The 20,545-nt window shown below is 42.4% G+C and overlaps 1 protein-coding gene across 3 annotated transcripts in view; it reads left to right on the plus strand.

The window, feature by feature from the left end:
* The first annotated feature begins 2,324 nt into the window (after positions 1 to 2,324).
* The window catches only part of Ezh2 (enhancer of zeste 2 polycomb repressive complex 2 subunit), a 51,189-nt gene continuing 32,968 nt past the window's right edge, over positions 2,325 to 20,545 (plus strand). For 2 of the 3 annotated variants that reach the window (XM_021635095.2, XM_021635096.2), the window contains exons 1-2: positions 2,325 to 2,463; positions 19,702 to 19,825. In XM_021635095.2, coding sequence (XP_021490770.1) covers positions 19,709 to 19,825 — 117 coding nt within the window. In that variant the 5' untranslated portion in view covers positions 2,325 to 2,463; positions 19,702 to 19,708. Of the gene's footprint in view, positions 2,464 to 19,698; positions 19,826 to 20,545 lie in introns of those variants that run through there. The other variant, XM_060380090.1, reaches the window with a different exon arrangement.

The following is a 20,545-nucleotide window of genomic DNA, read 5'->3' on the forward strand; positions in this document are numbered from 1 at the left end:
CCACCTAGAACACAAAACATTTTCTAAGTTTTCTGTCACCTCCTTCCTGCTGACATTGCCTACAGTCTGTCATAAGCAAGCACTGGATCGGTTCATGAAGACTAGCCGGTATAACGTAGTAAACATCTCATCTTAAAAAAAAAAAGTTCAAGAGCCATCTTTCCAACGAGTCTTTCCCTGGTTTCTATGTATTATTATTTTTCCGTCTGAAGGCAAATCCCACTCATGGGTTGAAAGGGTGTTCTGTTCTACTAAAAGCTGTAACTTCACACCTTACTTTCTCCTGACTCCAGGAAACACAGAGGACTTTATAGGTGTCAGTGGAGCAGTAGCTTCAGAGCTCAATTCTTCTCTTTTTAATTTTAACCCTTAAACTTGATTGTAGATGTATATGCCTATTTCAAGCACTCTTGTGTCTCATGTATTCAAGGTCTTGTGTTTTTTCTGGAGTTGGCTAAAATGCCCTTTTCTAAAATAGTTTTAATATTTCCTGCTTCTAAATATGTAACAATTTTCACTACAAGTCTTGGATTTCTTTAGAAACTCCATCTATATACTGATGGCCCCTAACGGAATTTCCTTGATTCTTCTCTAAAAAAATGTTTATCAATACTTAATAGATTCTATGTATGCTTCTCAGCATTGTTTCAGTATACACGAGGAACTACATGCTGTGTTGGCTGTTGCTGGTTGTCAGCTTGACTATCTGGAATTAAAACTCAAGAGGCTGGGTACACCTTTGAGGGATTTTTTTAATTACATCATTTGACTTTTAATTTAGGTCTTTTTTGGGGGAGATATACCTGTTTTTCCTATTTGGCAAGCTCATTCCTTCACTGGCATTAAAGCCTACTTCTTCGGGTTTCTTCTATATGAGCTGAAGACATCCAGGCTTAGGGACTGAACAACTTCTGGATTCCTGGATTTTCTGCTGTTGGATAGCCATTGTTGGACTATGGATACACACATTGACTATATTAGAGTGGCTTATAGGCTATGTGCCAGCTGGTCCAACAATGGCTGTCTACCAGTGGAAAATCTGAGAACTCACTAGTTGTTCAGTTCACATATCTGAATGTCTTCAGCTGGAGAAAACCCACAGAAGTGGGCTCTAATGCCAGTGAAGGAATACACATATTCCATATATATATACATATATATGTATATATATAAAAATGTATACACTGAATATCTGTACATTTATTCAGTGAAGAAATGTATATATAACATATATATGTAACATATATATATGTTCATTCTATCTGTTCTAGAAAACCATGATTTATACAGATGCATAAGTCAATTTCCAGTGTGACAAATTCTCCGTCTGAACTCATTAATGAATCTGTTGTTTTCACCGGTCTGTAGGATTTTTGCCATATAGATGCATCTTATTAAAAGTAAATTTGAAATACCTTTGACTGCACTGCCAGATAACGAAACGGGGAGAGACCGGTATAAGCACATTTCCAATCCTCTGAGAGGAGACAGGTTGACTGCCAAGATGGTTTCTAACCACTGTCAAATGTTGCAATCATCCTTACACTTTGCTGAGACAACATGGAGTAAAGGATCTGAACTTAGTTGTTGTTAATAAACAACTTGAAGCCCTGAGGAGTGCCGAGGACCCTAAACACAGCTTGGAAGGCTTTTCGGAGAAACCTGACATCGCCGTCAGGTCGCTTTTTCTTCCGTTGCCAGGGCACTGGGCACCGGCCGGAGCCACCCGCACCCTCTGCCCGCCCGGCGCCGTGTCCCCCGCGGGGTCCGCCGCGCGCCTTCCTCTCCGCGGCACCGGCGGGAGCGCCGGACCCCAGGCCCAGGCTGTGCATGCCAGGAGAGGACGGCGGTTAAAACCGTTACCAAGACCAGTTTTGAACTACTTCAAACTCGGCTCCGGCGCCCGCCCGCCCCCTCCCCCTCCCGAGAACTCCCCGGCGTCCGTTCCCGCCAAGCGCCGGCCCGCCCTCCGGCCGCTTCCCGCCACCCCGGCCTCCCCGCCCCTGCCCACCGCGGGCTTCGGGTCCCGCCCCGCCCCGCCTGCCCGCCCGGCGGCTTTCCTGACAGGTACCCCCGGTTGGCAAAAGAACAAAGACCGCGACCGGGGCGCTTCCACCCGGCAAGCCGCGCTCCCCCGCGCGAGCCCTCGCCGCGCGCACGCGCCGCCGCCCGCGAGCCTCCCGCTCTCCGGCCGGGGGCTCGCGGGCGGGGCTCCCGGCCCGTCGCGCCCTCTGATTGGCCGGGCGCCCTCTCGCCTCCGCCAATCGGGGCGGCGCTTGATTGCGCTGGGGGGGCCAAATAAAAGCGATGGCGATTGGGCTGCTGCGTTTGGCGCTCGGTCCGGTCCCGTCCGACACCCAGGGGGACCTCGAAGGCAGTGGAGTCCCCGCGGCGGCGGCGGCGGCGGCGGCGGCGCGTGGGAGCGGCGCGCGGGAGAGGCGCGGGCTGGCGCGCGGGACGGAGGTAGCGCGCGGCCGGCGGCCGGCGGTCGGGGGATCCGGAACGCGCCCCGGGGCGGCGGCGGCGGCGGCGGCGGGACCTCCGCGCGGGCGCCCGGCCGGTCTCCGGCATTGCCCGAGCGGGGCTCAGCCGGGCGCCGCTCTGCGGGCGCGGAGGGCGGGCGGGGGGCGCCCCTTCCGAGGGCTGGCGGGTGCCGGCCGGTCCACGCGGCCGCGCCAGGGCGGGGGCCGGCGGCGGGGCCGGCGTCCGGGACCCCGACCCGCCGGGCCGCGCGGGGGGCGTTCCTGGGGCCGCTCGGGGCCGGCGGCCCGGAGCCTCCGAGTCTCCTTTGTGTGGCGGGGCGGCGCGAGCGCCCGGGTGGGACGGGACACGCGCCCAAGTTGGCGGGACCGAGCCGGCGGTCGGCGCTCAGACAAAGGACGGACGGAGTCTCGGGAGGGCGGGGAGGGCGGGGAGAGCGCGGCTCCCGGGGCTCCCGCCGCGCGGGCGGGGGCGTGGGGAGGCGCGACGCGAGCCGGGGGGGCGGGCCGGCCCCGCGCGCGGCGGGGACTCCCGGAGCCCGCAGCCTCCCACCGCCCCGGGCTGCCGCGGTCCTCGCCCGGCTTTGTGCCGAGTTCCCCGCGGGGCGAGCCCGGCTTCCTTCTCCCCCCGTCGTCCGCCCCCCGGCTCGCCCCCGACCACGCCGCAGGGCTACTTTGTGGAGAAGCCGGAATGGAGAGAGCACGGCTTTCCCGAAAACTTGGCGAACGTCCTTTGAGTTCCACTTTCCGAAGGATCGTAATCCTAAATTAAGAACACACGGGCTGTCCTGGCCAACTTGTGAGCCTCTGAGAATGGCGGCAGGTGCTAACGAAATCAACTGTCATCCTCTCGGCGATTACTCCCCACGTCTCTGGGGGTGGGTATGGGAGGGACGGTTGGAACCAGAGGATCGAAATGAAATGCCCTCGAGAAATGCGGGTTTAGTCGGTAGGGCTGACAGTTTCTTACTAGTGGGTCGCGTTTCCCGTGAACAATAGCTTTGGTGAGTCAGAAAAGACGTTTGTTGCCTAAGAAATTCGAATGTATTCTAGTCACAATTCAGAGAAACTTCCTTTGTTTGTTACATAGGATCTGTAGAATCTAAATTCATCTTAAGTGTAAAAAAAAAATCTGTCTTTGTTATTTAAAATGCTTGACAACAATGCTACAACGCTTTCTTAGTTTCAAGAAAGTCATTATAAGTTTAATTTTAGGGGCTTTAATGGCACATAAAACATTTGAAAAATGTTTTAAAATACCAGTGCTGTCACAGTTGAATGTTACATTTCTGGCGATTTTTAAAGTTTATTTCTATTACTTTTCACTAATGAACATTAGCAGTGAATTCACATTTCGAAATAAAATTTGAAACGGTATAATTCTAAATAATTTACTTGTAATTTTTTTTTTTTTTTTGCAAGAACGTGGAAGTATTCAGGTTATATTTAATTTCCTGTTCTCTCAAGTTGGAAAGGGACTGGATTCTGGTCTTAAACGACGAGAATCCGTTTTTTTTTTCTCGTTGGAGGTGTATTAGAGAATGAGATATTTTAATGTCTCAGAAACATTTAGGGAAATTGCATCCTAAATTCTTATTTTGATGAGTCTTGAATATATTAAAAAAATAAAAGGAAAGAACAGACTTCTAATTGCATTGTTTCATCTGATGAAGACCTAAAGTACATCTGCTAATTTAGAGCTTCATATGAGGAGACAAAGAAATGCAGTGTCAAATCTCTGTTGCTTCTGATTGGCAGAGTATAGTACCCAACATTCCAGGTGCAGCTCTAAATGTTGAGATTGTAAAGTAAGGTTTATGATATTAAAATAAGGTTATTATATTAAAATCCTGTTGATAATCTCTTTCTCTATGAGGTAAGCTAGTTGTGTAGAATTTTGGTAGAAGCTTGGGTGTTTAGAATTTAAAAATTCCAGTTTTGCCTGAACACGTGATTTGTTCTGTAGTTGACATTTGCTATTTTATACTTGCCACATATATTTCTTAATCGTTTTGAGAAATTGGTTGAAATTTTTGCCATAGGTTTTGGTAGAAGTAAGAATGTGTTTAGGCAGTCTAAATAGCAATAGAAAAGAAAGCCACTTGTTGACTTTGTGTAGTTAGGGGTGTTCTTTCTGGTAGTGATTTTCACTTGCATGGAATCGTATAAAGGATTATCTTTGGTTATTTAAAGGTTTTAGATTTCCCAAATCACACTGAAATTCTTTTGCTTTAGGATGTCCTTCATCCTTTGAGGTTGTATGCTCAAGAAGTTTAGATTTATTTCATTATTAACCTTTAAATAATAAAGAAGAAAGTTGATTTGCTTTTTTAAAATCAAGGAAAATTCTTCTCCTGATACAATGATTTGTGGGCTAATTAGAAATGCCTCATAGATTAGCTTTGAAGTCTTTATGTCACTATAGATGCTGAATTTTTCTGTAAGTTCGATAGAATTTATGGGTTGGTAAAATCTTTACAGTGGAGCATGGGAAAAAAAGATTCAACATTAAATTCAGAGAAAGGTTCATGAGATTGTGTGCTTTATGTTGGAGAGACTGTCCCAGAATTTCCAGGCACTCTGATGTTCCCACAGAATTTGCTTCGTGTTTTTATTATACTGTGTATCAAGTTGTTTGTGCTTCACACTGTATAAGTTTCTTGGGACAGTGGTTCTGTCTTATTTTTGATTGTATGCCTAACACCTAGGTTGGCAGTTTCCAGAGAATAGAGGTTTTAACGATCAAATGAATTAAGGAAATTAGGAAAGATACAGTGAAATAATTTGGCAGAAATTTGGAAAGCAGAGATAAAACTGAAGTAGAAATAAAACATAGATAAAACTATTTGCTATGTAACCCAAGTTTGATTCTAGAAACCCACAGTGGAAGGAAGAGAGGAGTGACTTCCCAAACACGCTGTCTTCTAATCTCTGTGTGTTCATGCATGGGCTCACATAGTCTCTCTCAATAATAAAGACATTTGCAAAGCAGACAGGATCGGACTTCCTCCCTAGGATCTTTCGATGTAGCTCAGATAGGTCTGGAATTTACTATGTAGCCCAGACTGCTTTTAAATTTGAGGCAGTCCTCCCTCATTTGACCTTTGAGTCACCATGCACGGGCTACCATGCACGGGCTACCATGCCTCTTCTTTTTTTGAGACCAGGTCTTGATTGATAGCTGTGATTGACCTGGAATTTGAGGCCCTCCTGTTTTAGCCTCTTGAGTGCTAGGTGTATAAATGTGTACTACCATGCTCAGCTTTTCCTTTCGTGAGATAAATCTTGCTGTGTTATTCCGGATAGCCTTAAACTATCGGTCTTTAATGATATTCCTACCTTAGCTTCTTGGGTAGCTAAGATTGTAGGAATGTGTCACTGTTTGGCTTGTAGGTGGCAGGTCTTTTACTTGAAAGATATCTTGTTGGAATTAATGATTTCCGTATTGTAATAATTTCAGGTAGGCTTTGAAGCTAAATCTGAAGCAGTGATAGTGTAATTATAATTATTAGTCACTTGTTGGGTTGTTCGTCATCATTCTTCTATGGTCCTATACGCTGCAGCTCTGTAACCTGCCCTTCATTCTTAATGGCAAAAGTAGAGATGAATCTAGAAGTATCTGAAAAGTTAAAGAAATCAGAGCTGATACATTCCTTTCCATTTAAAAAATTATTTATGGGAGGGAACCACAGGGGGGATCAAAGTGAATAAAGTGTAATTAATAAAGAATTAAAAAATGTTTAAACAAAAAAAAGTAAAAAAAATTTTTTTTTGGTTGGGCTGTCAGTATAGCTCGTGGTCAGAAGTGCTTGCTGCCTAGTCTGATGACCTGAGTTTGATTTGCCTTGGACCTTCATGGTGGAGAGAACTGTTTGACTCCCACAAGCTGTCCTGTGACCTCCGTACCACATATACACACACATAATAAAAATGTAAAAAATATACTTCTTTGCTTGTGTGTGAGTACATGTGCATGCATGTGTGTGCAGGAAGCCAGAATTGGATTCGCAATCCCTTTGGAGCTGGAGTTACAGGGATTTACAAGCTGTCTGGATGCTATCTGGTACTGATCAGAATGTAGGTCCTCCTGATTGTCTAGCAAGCACCCATAACTGATAAGCTGTCTGTTTAGCCCACAGAGCTGATAAATTTCCAAAATGGTCACATAGTTTCATACCTTGTGGATATGCCTCTGTGACACAAAAGCATGGCAGAAACAAAGTGAGGAAAGGAATTTCTGCACAGTGAACTCGAGCACCCTATAAAGAGGTGTTGGTCAGTGAAGCCATGACTATCACTATACACGGTAATATAAGGTTATTGCTGGAGAACACTGTAGCTATCTCAGTTTGCTAAGTGCTCTCCCGGTGTTACAAATGTATCCCTGTCACTGAGCAATTTATTGTTGTGATATTAAAGTATCTAATAGTTGCCGTATCTTTTTTCCATTGTGGTAACGTTACTTTATTTTTAATTCATTTCTGAGTAGATGAAGAAACAAAGCACAGTGAAAGCGTGTGTAAGATACTCTGACATAAAAGGAGTGAAATTCAGCTACACAACTTGTATGGACTTTGAGGACCTTGTGCTAAGTGAAATAAGCCAGAAACAACTTTTTATTTTTAAGGTGTATTTATTTTTATTTTGTATGTTTGCATGTATGTATGTGTACAGTGTTTCTGCCTGGAACCCACGGAGGCCAGAAGAGGGCCTTCCTTCAGATCCCTGGGAATTTGAGTTATAAATGGTTTTGTGAGCTGCCGTGTGGGAATGGAACTCATACTGTGTTCCACAGGGAATGGAACCCAGATCTCTGGAAAGAGCAGTAAGCTCTCTTAAAAGCTAAGCCATCTCTCTGGCTCATATTCATTCATTCATTTATTTAAAATATAATTACATCATTTTCTCCTTCCACTTTCCTCCCTCTAGCTCCTCCCATCAACCCTTCCTTGCTCATGGTCGCTTTTCTTTGTTATTGTTGTGTATTTATTTACCTAAATATATAAACAACCCACTTGGCCCACTTACTGTTACTTTTATGTACATGGTTTCAGGACTCCAGTTAGGGTGCTCATCCCTTGGGAAGACTATTTCTCCCACTCTCAACATTTTTTAACTGCCTGTAGTTTAGGAGTGGCCCAGTAAGATTATCCACTTCCATGTTAGTATGTTTATTGGTGTTCTTCAGGTCTTGTTTAGGCAGCTGCATTGTTGAGTTATCATGGGAGCAGCTTCCTTGTCACTTCTAGGCAACATAACCTCACAGCAGATTTCCTGGTCCTCTGGCTCCCTTTCTGCCCCTTTTCTGATACATTCCCTGAGCCTAGGTGCAGGAGTTGTGTTGTAGATGTATCAGTGGGGCTGGGCACAACATGATCACTGGTTCTCTGCATTTTTGGCCTAGTGTGGTTTTCTGTTAATGTTCTCCATCTATTGCAAAGAGAAATTTCTTTAATGGATGGTGAGAACTATCCTACTGGGCCCTGGTGTAATATGTGCAGGGCCTAGGTGGGCTGGGGGGGTTGAGTGTGTGCCTGGATGCAGCACAAGAAGGGTCTATTTATTGTTTGAGCCAGGACTTCACACTGTAGACCTTGCTGACCTGGAACTTGCTCTATCAACCAGGCTGGTTCCGAACTTTGGGTGATCTTAATTTTTCTGCCTATTGAATGCTAGGATTTACAAGCATGTACCACTACACCAGCCTTGAAACGACTTCCTATGTGTGGGTGTGTATCGTATTTGTGAATATGTGTAGAGGCCAGAGGATGACAGCAGACGTCTTTCTTGGTTATTTTTCCACCTTATTTTTGAGACAGCTTTTCACTTTCCCAAAAATTACATTATGTGGAGCTCTCTGATTGAGCTAGGTTAGCTGGCCAGCAAGTACCACGATCTTATCTTCCTTCCCTCTTCCTCTGGACTCTTTCCCAACAAGGTCCCCTCTTGCTTTTGTTCCCCCTCCCCTTTTAATAGCTTACTGAGCTTGACTAGGGTTGGTTGCCTGGACAAGTTAACCAGTATCTATCTACACAACTGAAGAAAAAGGACTCCCCTTCCCTATCAGCCGTTAATTGCCAATAGCGCCTCAGCTTAGGATGGAGTCTCATGAGCTCTCTTTATTTTTGAGACAGGGTCTCATTTAGCTCAGGCTAGCTAGCCTTGAACTCCTGATTCTTCTGCCTCTTCTCCCAAGTGCTGGGAGTAGAGGTTAGGTGCCAACTTGCCCGGTTACTTTATTTTATGTAGAAAAAAAATGACAGGTACTGGAGAGAGGAGCTAGCTAGTGGTAGAGAAAGGTGAATTTGGCATTTGGATATTGGGTTTTGGTTTTAACATTGATTGCCTTCCACTTCCTGTTTGCTTAGGGCAGCATAAGGAATCCAACTTAATACTACCAACTTAATACTGTGCCATTCCCCCAGCCTACACCCTACGAGTTGTTTTACAGAAGGTCTATAAAGTAAGAATATGAACTTTAAAACAAGTTGTAAACATGGCTACCTTCCCAAGAAAAAATTATGTAAGCGAGACTAAAAGACCTGAAAGACTTACCATGTAGCTCTTTTCAGGAAAAATTGTTGCCCTTATCATGTGCTGCCTTTGCAGAGTGGAATGGACAGTATTCCGGCTTATAAACGTGGCTCATTAGCCCTGCCCTCTGTTTCTTTTCTGATGGACTCCAGATGATGTGATCATCCTTGTTATAGATCTCTTGTCTTTATTATTATTTTTTAACTGTGTGCACTTGTGTTTGTGTCATGGTGTGTTTAGAGGTCAAAGAACAACTTCTAGTTAGTACTTTCCATCCACCTTAAGTGGTTTTGGTGACTGGACTCAGGCTGTCAGGCGTGTGCAGCAGGAGCTTTACTGGCTGAGCCACCTTGGCACTCTGCCTGCCTCCCAGGTGTCTTTTGAACATTTGTAGGATAACTTTTGTAAGGAGAGCTTCCTTTTCAAGGAGATGCACACCCCCAAGCTTTTAAGATCGTTGCATTGCTTTCCTAGGAAGGCATTCAGTTTTCCGTTAACAGTTCCACTTTGCTGAACTGTGGGTTATGTACAGTGCGTGGGTTTGAAAGGAATAGTTTGAGAAGTTTTGGCAAATGTATACCACCTGCACTACCACCTCATTCACAGTGTGGTATTACCAAATCGCCTATCTCATCATTATCCCTCAACTGCTGATCAGATTTCTCCTGCTCAGGAATTAACGTGGAAAGAATAGAATAGAATAGAATGGATTCTTTTGTGGCTGGCTTCTTTCATTCAGCATGTTTTTGATGTATGTTGATGGATAAATGGAACTGTTTTTAGTTTTTGGCTCTTAAGAAAGCTGTTACCATTTGTGTGGATCCTTTATACCTACATTTTAGTTTTTCTTGAATAACTTCCTCCAGCTGAATTGCTGTGTCTTGTAGTAAATATTGATTTCATAATGTGAAACTTTCTCAAAGTGGTTGTGCCATTTGTGTTGGCAGTTTTAGGTTCATCGGAGACTGCACAGGGGCTATAGTCTCCCCAGTCCACACTGACCTTGGTAGTGGTAGTCTTTAAATGATGGTTATCTTGGGGGGCTGGGTTAGAGAGATGGTTCTGCAGTTAAGAGCACTGGCTGTTCTTCCAGAAGACCTGTGTTCAATTCCCAGCACCCACATGGCAGCTAAGAGCTTACCTATCTTAAGTCCAGTCCCAATGCCCTCTGTGGTCTCTGAAGACATTTCACATGCATAGTACATGCAGGCAAAATGTGCCATATTTTTCTTTTTAAAGATGGCTATCTAATATGTTAATTATCTTCTGTGATATTTTTTTATTTTCTGAGGTAAGGTCTTATTCTGTGGCATAGGCTGGACTAGAACTTATTATGTAGCCCAGGTGACCTTCAACTTCACCCTTAAGTATTTGATTTTGATATACTATTTTCATTCTGTAAAATATAGTTTGTTCTTTTACAACACCTAATTTTGTCCCACAAAATTGTTAAGTTTTCTTTAAGAACTGTATTGCCCTTCCTTTTCCTTTTGTAATGGAGCTACATCTGTAGGTAATTATACCATTTCTGAGCTTAATTTTGCCATGACTACAGATTTCAAGTACAAAACTTATAAAACTCACATTCGATGTAATGTACAAAATAACCATTATTTATCTCCATCAGTCAATCAGTCATTCAGTCTATCAAGTCTTCTTACTTGTTTATAGGAAATATAGCTCCTATGAAGATACCTAAGGAATGAGAAGATTGTTATGAGATAATCAATTGCCCTTTTCCTGGAATATCTAACCATTTTTAACATGTCAAGGTGCTATTTAGCCCATGGTTCAAAACACCTCTTTCCCTATCCCTAGTTGAATTAGAAGGCTCTTCAGTGCAGAGGCATGTATTGATCAGTTTCTCTTAATTCTAGTCCCTTCACTTTACCCTCTTCTAAAAGAGTTCTTTATGGCAGAGCTTAGAGAGGGGGCTTTGTATACGGAGACTCTAATGAAAGATTTGACAGGTTTATATTGACCAGAGCCCTGAAAACCTGAGAGCTCTTTTCTAGGAGAAACTCAAATCATTATTTTATTTTCATTTTAAAAAATATTTAATCCACGGCCAATGTTTTTTAAAAATTGAGACACATGGTGCTTCACTGAAAAAAATATTTAGCCCCCTTGGCCCAGCACTACAGTGCATTGCAGCTAGAATAGTTCCTCTGTCTGGACCTGTACTCTCCTGTGGGCCACTGGGCATCTATGCTTAAAACCCAGAGCAGTGGGCTGGAGAGATGGCTCAGAGGTTAAGAACACTCATTGTTCTTCCAAAGGTCCTGAAAGCCATCTATAGTAAGATGTGGTGTGAATGCAGAATGTTGTATAAAAAAACAAAAACAACAACAAAAAACCCAGGGCAGTAGTCACTGGGGTAACACATCCATGAGTCGCAAAGGTCCCCGAATTCTCATTCTTCAGGAGCAACTATTTCCCATCGTCCTAATGGAGAGACTAGGGCCCATAGGGGTTAATATGCCTTTCTTGAAGGCCAGTCCATACTGGATTTGTTGGACTAGCCGTATCCACCTACCTTGGCTTCAGTCATCTCCAGCTGCCAGGCACACTAGATGACCTGCTAAGCCCACCCAGTGGAGGGGATGGTGGCATCCTGGCTTGTGCTGCTGACTGGCAAAGCTGCAGTAGTTGTTATGGCCCAGGACCCAACCTCACTTCTTTGCATTGTTTGTCATCTTTTTGGGTGTGTTGAAGAGGATCTGGGTAGCCTCAGCAAAAAGGATCAAATCATTATTTAAATAGTGTCCTTCTGAAGGGAGAGTCTGTAAGAGGGATCCAGCAAGTGAGTTTTATGTGCTAACTTATTACCTATTTCCTGTAAGTACTTACTAGACTGTTGATTAAAGCCAGAAAGTTTTAGAAATCCTAGTGATGCAAAAAAAGGAGGGGCCGTGGATAACTGTGGACAAGGAAACAAACTAACAATTTTATAAACTTACCTATACTTCTACAAGTTTACAAAGTAACCAAGTACATGCATAGAAAGCAAACATCTGCAAAGTGTTTCAAGTTAGCTTTAGTAAGTTAAACAAAAGTGTCAACCAAACATTTATCTGTTTTAGCTTTTTTTTTTTTTTTCCTATCACAAAGGCTGAGGAGGATTGGAAATAAAACAAAGGAAAAACCAAGTGAGACAGTGGATGTTCTTTAAGGAGTGGGAGAGTGGCCATCAACCATCATTGAAATCTTCTAGTTTTTGATGCCATAGTCTGAGGTGAAGTTGAAGGGTATTTTGTTCATAGACCTGAGTAGCGACCCTGTGCTTGTAAACAACAGAACTAATTCTTATTTGTTGAACCTCTACTGTGCCTAATGCACACAAAATCTCTTAGGTGAACCACTTTACTCACTATTGTGCTAAAAACAACACAGAATGCTGCTGGGGATACAGTTCAGTGATTAGTATACACAGTCTTGGGCTTAATGTACAGCGCCATAAACAAAAGCAAAACCATATTTATATTTTTGTTTTTTAGAAAAAAACATTTTAAAATATTTATATAATTTTATGTGCCTGTGTTGTTGTGTAAGAGCCCACAGAGGTCAGAAGAAGCATTGGGTCCTCTGGGACGGGAGTTACAGCTGATTGTGAGCTGTGATGTGGGTGCTGGGAACCGAACCCTGGACTTCTGCATAAATGAACCACCTCCAGCACACACACACCCTTTTTTTGGAGCAGGGTTTTACTGTGTAACCCTGGCTGGCTTGGAACTCACTGTGTAGGTTAGGTGGACTTAAACTGACTGATTTTCCTGCCTGTCTGTCTCCTGAGTGATGGGATTACAGACAGGTTTCCTGTGTAACAGCCAAGGCTGTCCTGGAAGTCACTTTGTAGAGCAAGCTGGCCTTGAACTCATAGAGATCCACCTGCCTCTTTTTCCAGGTGCTGGGACTAAAGGCATGTACCACCATGACCGGCTGTGTTTACTATTTTAAACTTATTTTAATTAGGTATTTGTGCATGTCCGTGTGGGGATATATAAATGCCTGGTGGTGTCTGCAGAGACATCATATCCCCCTGAAGTTTGTGTTCCAGTCAGTTGTGAGCCACCTGACATGTGTGCTGGAACTAAACTTAGGTCCTCTGCAAGAGGAGTAAGCACTCTTAGCAATTGAGCCATCTGTCTAGCCTACATTTTTACTATTTTAAAGTGTATGGTTCACAGTGATGTATAACAGCCTTTTACAACTTTTATCTACAACCTTTGGGAAGTATGTCTTTACTTTTGTTTCCATAGTTTTGACCCTTAAGTTGGCGTGAAAAGAATTGTGTTTTGGGCCGAATTTCAAATCATTACAACTAAACTCAAACACACTTATTAATAAGAATTAAGAACCATTATAATCAACACTTTTGCCTGCAAGATTTTTTTTGTTGAGACAAGTCCTAGCTATGTAAGACCAGGTGGCCTGAAACTCCGAGAGATCCCTTTGCCTCTGATTCCTGAGTGAGATTAAAGGTGTGCACCATGCCTGGAATAGAAATAAATTTTATTCTTTCTGTAGTGTGTTTAAAAAAAAAAATACAAAACTGTATTCCACAGCATGGTTTATAATGTATTAGTGATTGATCCTGAGTTGCCAATAATTCATTGATGTCTCATTAAGAAAAGAAATAAAAGCACTTCCTCTTGGAGTTGTTGAACCAAGAGAGTGGTTTTTCTACTTCATACTCCCTGTGTTTCCTTCTGTCCTCTGTCTATTGCTTGAGTATGAATCTACCTGCCTGAAGGGCTGTCCTGTGGATCTTTCCCTGTGTCTTTGTATGACTTTGTGTGTAACATTCTTTTGTGTGGTTGTGTGTCTGTTTTAGGAGCTGTATGTGTCTGTCCCTAACTGAGGCCTTGCTCCATGCTTACTGAAATGCACTGAAAACATCACATGGGGAAGGAATGGGATACTTTAAAGAAATCTTTAACAGAGTTTTACAAGGGATTAAGTCACTGGCTCCAACAAATCCCAACTGATCTAGATAACAAACATCCTCGTTTATCAAACAATAACCTCAAGTGGTTGCTTTCAACCTTTTGGAGATTTAGGAAGTTGTGTGACAGGTTTTGGTTTCTTTAAAAACTCAGGTATATTATGTAAATATGCTTTTGTTTTAATCCCAAATGTGGGCTATGGAACTGCCTTAGTTTGTCCACAGCTGTTAACTATAATTGTCTCATGGCGGGCATTGTCTCTGCCAGCTGATAACAGCCTCTTCCAGCTTGGAGAGGGTCATGATCTTTGTTAGCTGATAAATACTAGATCCCAGAGAGAGCCCAGGGTTAGAGGAGATGATGATGACAGAGAGATGGGCAGAGGAGGAAGAAGGGTGCCGTTTGCCATTGCTGGACTGACATATCCTGAGGACTGAAATTAGTATTGCCCCAAAAGAACCCTAACTGACTGCAATTAAGTTTATGTCCTCTTTCCCTTCTAGCTTCCTTTCTCTCATACCTAGGGTTGGGAGGTTGGAAAGGAGGTAGAAGCATAAGGAACCCCAAATAGAGTAGAGTTTAAAAACAGTGCCAACGAAGTTGCTTTCAACTTCTCTATTTGCTGTTCTTATGAAATTCTGAACATGCTTTACTCTAGGTCAGGGGCATGGAAGAAATCAACTTAAGATTTCAGCTATACATTAGCTTAGGTTGTAAAAGTTGATTACATAGATCTATGACAAGTAAGGTTGGTTGTTACATTGTTCTCTTAAAGGCAGGTAAACAGTTGGGTACACAGTAGGCTAGCAGTGACTTCAAGATGTATTATTACTCTGGGTGTGAGCAAAAGTTCCAGTTTCTTAGCTTGGAAGAGATTTTGAGAATGTTGCATTGCTCCACTCCATGATCTGACAAACTTTTGGAGAGTACCCTGCTGGCTGTGGAAGTGAGTTTGCTTCAAGAAGCTGCTGGCGTGCTTGCAGAGGTGGTAGCTGCTGAGTGAGAGGCGCACATGGTGGATGAGGCAAAAGTTCGTAGCCCAATTTATTCAGCTTTTCAAGTATTAGTCAGGTGTTGCTGTGGAGAAAAACTGGGCTCTTTGTGTTGGCCAGTTCTGGTTTGCAAGTGTTGCACTTTTCGGTATTTGTCAGTCATTGATTTGCTGAGCACACATCTCGGCTGTAAGGAATTTTTCCGGGATTCAGAAAGCTGTAGTGGATTGCACTGTGACCATAACCTTCTGGTGCAAGTTTGGCTTTGGGCATTACTTTGGAGCATCCAACCTTCGAGCTGGCCATTATGGTTGTTGTGTAGAATCCCCTTTCTTTGCGTGTCACAGTCAGGTGGAGAAATGGATCAGTGTTGCATAGAGTAAGAGAGCAGTTCAAAATGATAGTCTTGACTTTTCATCACCTTCCAGGTTGTCTCAAGTAGAGAATGGTGGCTGGATGGTTCACGTTGAGTTCTGTGGCAGTTTCTCATGTAGTTGTAAGAAGCGCTTCAGTAACTGTTCTCATTTGGCTTTGGCAGCCTCATGACCAGTCCCTCCATTCCATTCTTCAAGGCTTCATCTCCCTTACTTCCTACTACACTCTCCACAGTTACCAGCTTAAATGTGTGTTGCTTTTTCAAGCTGTCTTTGTTGCTTTATGACTCATTTTGAACTTGAATAAGAAAATCTCTTAAATTTACTTCTTGTCTAACATCATTTCAAGTAGCACAAAAACAAATCCAAAACAGCAAGGAGCAAGTCATAGGAAAAGACTTAAAGCGAGAAATACACATTAAAATGATGTAAAACAGAACCACATTTATTTAACAATGAGTTCCAAAAACAAAGGACATATTTCAACAATGTAAAAATCAACCTAATACTTTAGATACTTTGTCTGAGCGGAGCTAGAACTGTATCTGTCCCCCTGTGCTTGGCTTATTTTGCTTAGTATAATGGCCTTGAGGTTCATCTGTGTTGTACAGTTGTCACAATTTCATGTTTTTTGAAAACATGGTTTCATGTAGCTCAGGCTGGCCCGGAACTCCTTGTCCTGCTGCTTGCCTTGCAAGTGCTGGAGATCACAGGCATTGGCTGTTACTTCCCATCTGCTGTTAAATAACAATACTAGTCTCAAGGACAGTAGTTCTTAACATTTCTCAAGGGTCGTATAGCAGATAACCTGAATATCAGATATTTACTTTATGTTCATAACAGGATCAAAATTACAGTTATGAAGTAGCAATGAAATAATTTTATGTTTGGGGTCACCACAACTTAAAGAATCGTATAAAGGGTCACAGCACTAGAAAAGTTGAGAAGCAGTTCTTTAGGTGGTTCTGCTGAGAAACTGTTATTTTGTTGGTGTCTTTGTTTTTTCGTGCCATGTTTAAACATTCTGATTGATCAAAAGCAACAGGAGGAAGAAAGGGCTTACTTGACCTAAATTTCTTATCATAGTCTGTCACTTAGGGAAATCAGGCGGAAACTCGAGACAGGAACCTGGAGGCAGGAATTAAGTGGAGACCGTGGAGGAAGGCTGCTTGCCGCTCATAGCTTGCTCAGCCTGCTTTTATACCTCCACCCATCCCTCCACCGGATAGTGGGCTGAGCCCTCTCACATCAAGCAGTAATCAAGGAAATACCCCACAGACTTCCCTACAGGCAATCTGATGGAGGCAGTAGTTTAATTAAGGTTCCTTCATTGTCAGATCATCGGTAAACAGTGCTCCTCCCTGAGTATCTTGCTGGTACTTGAATTAGTGTTTTAAACATCAAAACCAGTGTTACGGTTGAATAGTAATGTACTTGCTTAGTGTACATGAGGCCTTGCTTTAATCTCTAGCACCATTAAAAAAATAAAACTAGGTATTATGGTTCATATCTGTAATCCAGCATTTTTGAGGACTGCAGTCAGTTGAGGTTAACCTGGGCTACGCGGCACAGTGAGATCTTATCTCAACATGCAAAACCTTAAATGAGTGAACAAATTTTAAAAATGTAAATTGGCTAGTTTGAGCTTACTGGTACTCCATTCTTAGGCAATTTATCATTGTAGTTAAAGAAATAGGGCTGGAGAGATGTTCAGAGGTTAAGAGCACTGGCTGTTCTTCCAAAGGTGCTCGGTTCAATTTCCAGCAAGCACATGGTGGCTCCCAACTATCTATAATGGTGCCCTCTTCTGGCGTGCAGGTGTACATGCATGCAGAGTACTGTATAAATAATAAATAAAATCTTTAAAAATTTAAGAGGGAAAAGTTAAAGAAATAAAAGTTGCATCAGGCATACTCTAGAAAAGAAAATTTCTTCAAATATTGGGTGCCCCACCCAGTCTTTATCCATTAGGACAGTTTGAAGGATGAAATACTTCTAGAAAGACATTCGATATGGGTAAGCACATTAACTTTTAAATTTAGAGAACTTAAAAAAAGTGTCTAGCCTTTTCTAACATCTGTGATTCTTAGAAAACCTAATCTAGTTTATGGTATGTGGTGTGTGTGTATGTTTGCATTTGTATGTTTTTTGTTTGTTTTTGTTTTTGCTCATATAACTGAGCAGTTACTGAAATTGATTTTGCTGTTTGCTTGATGGTAGAGCCAAAGTGTTCTGAGACAGCACAATCAGGATCCACAGTTTTCACTGTACTCCACACTCCTTGTAAATACTACCCAAAACAGGTTTTCCTCATTTGTAAGATCTCAGAGCCTGCCTCTGTCTGGTAAACAATGGACTTAAAAACAACACAGGTTTATTAGTAATTGAAGCTGAGAGTGAGTAACCTGAAGTATCAACACATCATTTGTAAGGTTTAGCTCTGTTAAAAGGAAGAAAAGGAAGGGTGGCCGTCCTGGACTATTTGCAGAAGCCAGAAAGAAAGGAAAAGGGAAAGAAGGAGAAAAAAAAAAAAAAAAGAAAGAAAGGAAAAAGGAAAAGGGAAGAGAAGGGAAGAAACGAAGAAGTATGTCCAATTCCCAAGAAACCAAGAGGAGAGGAGTATGAATCTCAGGGCACCCTGGATCCAGGCTGAGCTGTCTTAGAAACGTGGGCTCTACCAACAAGCAAATAGCAAAATTAATTTCAGTAATTGCTCAGTTATAGAGCAAAGAGACGGTATGATTCTAATACTTGTATAAGAAAATATTCTAGAAAAGAACACTGGTTTAGACTTCAGGTGAGGCTCTAGTGTGTGTTATGTCTGTAAACTATAGCCATTTCTCACCTTTATATGTAATTGGCTCATAGAGTCTGCAACTAAAGATAAGGTAGACATATTTACTTTGAATTTGCTGCATTTCTCTTTCCTCATGTTCACAAAACCTCACATGAATAATAGTGGCATATGAAGCAGAGACACCATCCCAGTATTTGAAGTGAGAATTGTGATCAGGTGTGTATATGTAGAGTGATTTATCCTTTATTATTTGTATGTTTATTTTATTTCTCTGTGTAGTCCTGGCTATCTTGGACCAGTCTGGCCTCAAACTCAGGGATCAGGGTGTCTCTGCCTCCGAAGCTGGGACTAACGGTGTGCCCCACTACCACCTGGTCCTGCTTTATCCTTATCCTACTATATGTTTTCTACTCTTAGTGCTGTGTAAATCGCACCTTTTCACTTGTACTGTTTGCAACTACAGTGGTCCCTTGATTTGAGGGGGTTGGCTGAAGCAGCCCCTTGGATTCAAACTCTGTGTAGCCCTTCTATAAAATGGCAGGTAGTTGACACACAACCTGTGCACATCTTCTGTGCACTTCAGACTCTGTGTTATAATAACTAATGCGACCTAGGTGCTATGTGAATAGCCACTGTGCTGTTTGCTGTATCGCCCTGTTTAAGGAAAATGACCAGAAGTCTGTACAGAATCACTAGAGAGGTGACTGTCTTAGGCTAAGAGTGAGAGTGAGATGTTGTGTAGAAAATGCTCCAAGGGTCGGGAATTGGCTGGGGAAATGTGGCGTGACTGGAGCTCTGGCAGTGTGTGCTAACCCTTCATTTATTGTGTTGAGCAAGCACAGTACTCGGTGGGTAACAATCTCAAGTTTTTCTTTTCTATTTTCCGGAAAATTTTTTCTCTGAATATTTTTGATCAGAGACTTGTTGAGCCATATGTGAAGCCTCCAGAAAGGGTAAAGTCAGCTGTATGTTGCTTCTATAACAGTTTTTTAAAAAATGTGTTTATTTTATTTTGTATATGTGGGTGTTTTGCATACGTGTTATGGCTGTGTACCACTTGAGTGCCTGATGCCTGCAGAGGGCAGAAGATGGTGTCAGATCCCCTAGAAATGGAGTTAAAGGGGAGTGTGAGCTGCTATGTGGGTGCTGGGAATTGGGTTGGGGCTCTGGGAGAGCAGCTATTACTCTTAGTTACGGAGCCATCTCTCTAGCCCCTAGAATAGCTTTTGAATAATTAAAAACATAAAGAGTATTTTACATTTTTTTTTCCTCTAAAAATGTGAGCCTTGTGGTGTAAAAACTAGCTTGTGGTATAGTATACGTAATTCCTGTAATGAGATCACCTGCTACTATTTGGGATTGTAGACTGTTTACAAATAAAAATATGCTTTAAAAGATGTCATTAAATAAAAACCAGTCAGTGACATGTTTCCAGGATTTAACTGTACAGAGCACATGGGCTTTTCTCTACAAATATCAACAGCCAAAATGTTTTGTTGTTATCAGTTTACTTGGGATTAAAAGATCATATTCAAGTTGGTTAGATAAGTGATTTTAATATGAAATCATTGCTTTTAGAATAATCATGGGCCAGACTGGGAAGAAATCTGAGAAGGGACCGGTTTGCTGGCGGAAGCGTGTAAAATCAGAGTACATGAGACTGAGACAGCTCAAGAGGTTCAGAAGAGCTGATGAAGTAAAGGTAATTTTATCTTTTATAAACATGCATATATAATTGAAGCTGGTTTCCTCCAACCCCCAACTTAAATAGTTTTACTTTGAAATGGTACAATTTTAGTCACGCTCATCTTTACAGTAAAATTGATGAAGACTTGAAAGCTATGGTCCTTATCTCTCTTAGTCAGAATTATATCATGGCTGCTCTGTGTTGTGTGTGCCTCTAATCCCGGTGCTTGGGAAGTAGAAGTTCAAGACTGGGCTGGTGAGATGGCTCATCAGGTTTTAAAAGCACTTGCAACTAAGCCTGATGACCTGATTTTGATCCTTGGGACCTTCATGGTTGAAGGAGAGAACCAATTCCCACAAGTCCTCTGACCGCCATAGAAGTGCTGTGACATGTAACACACAGGCACATGAATCAACAATGTAATAAAAATTAAAAAGTTCAAGATCTTGGGATACAATTGAATTTGAGGTCAGCATGGGATAGATGGACCCTTCCTCAAAAATGGAAAAAATTTATATCTTGTACATTAATGATAACAGAAATATTGTAATCTAAGGATTATTAAGCATGTTTGGAAATCAGTCTTTTCAGTATACTTTTGCACTGCTTGTATAGACTCAGGGCCCAAACACAAAAACATCTGTTTTATGGCTTTGTGTTTCTAAAGTCATTGTGATTTCTGAAATCGGAAGTTAAACAGAGAGGGTGGAAATAATTTCCTGTTCTCCCTCATTT

The sequence above is a fragment of the Meriones unguiculatus genome, chromosome 3 (assembly GCF_030254825.1).
Source record: "Meriones unguiculatus strain TT.TT164.6M chromosome 3, Bangor_MerUng_6.1, whole genome shotgun sequence".
Classification (NCBI taxonomy): Eukaryota; Metazoa; Chordata; class Mammalia; order Rodentia; family Muridae; genus Meriones; species Meriones unguiculatus.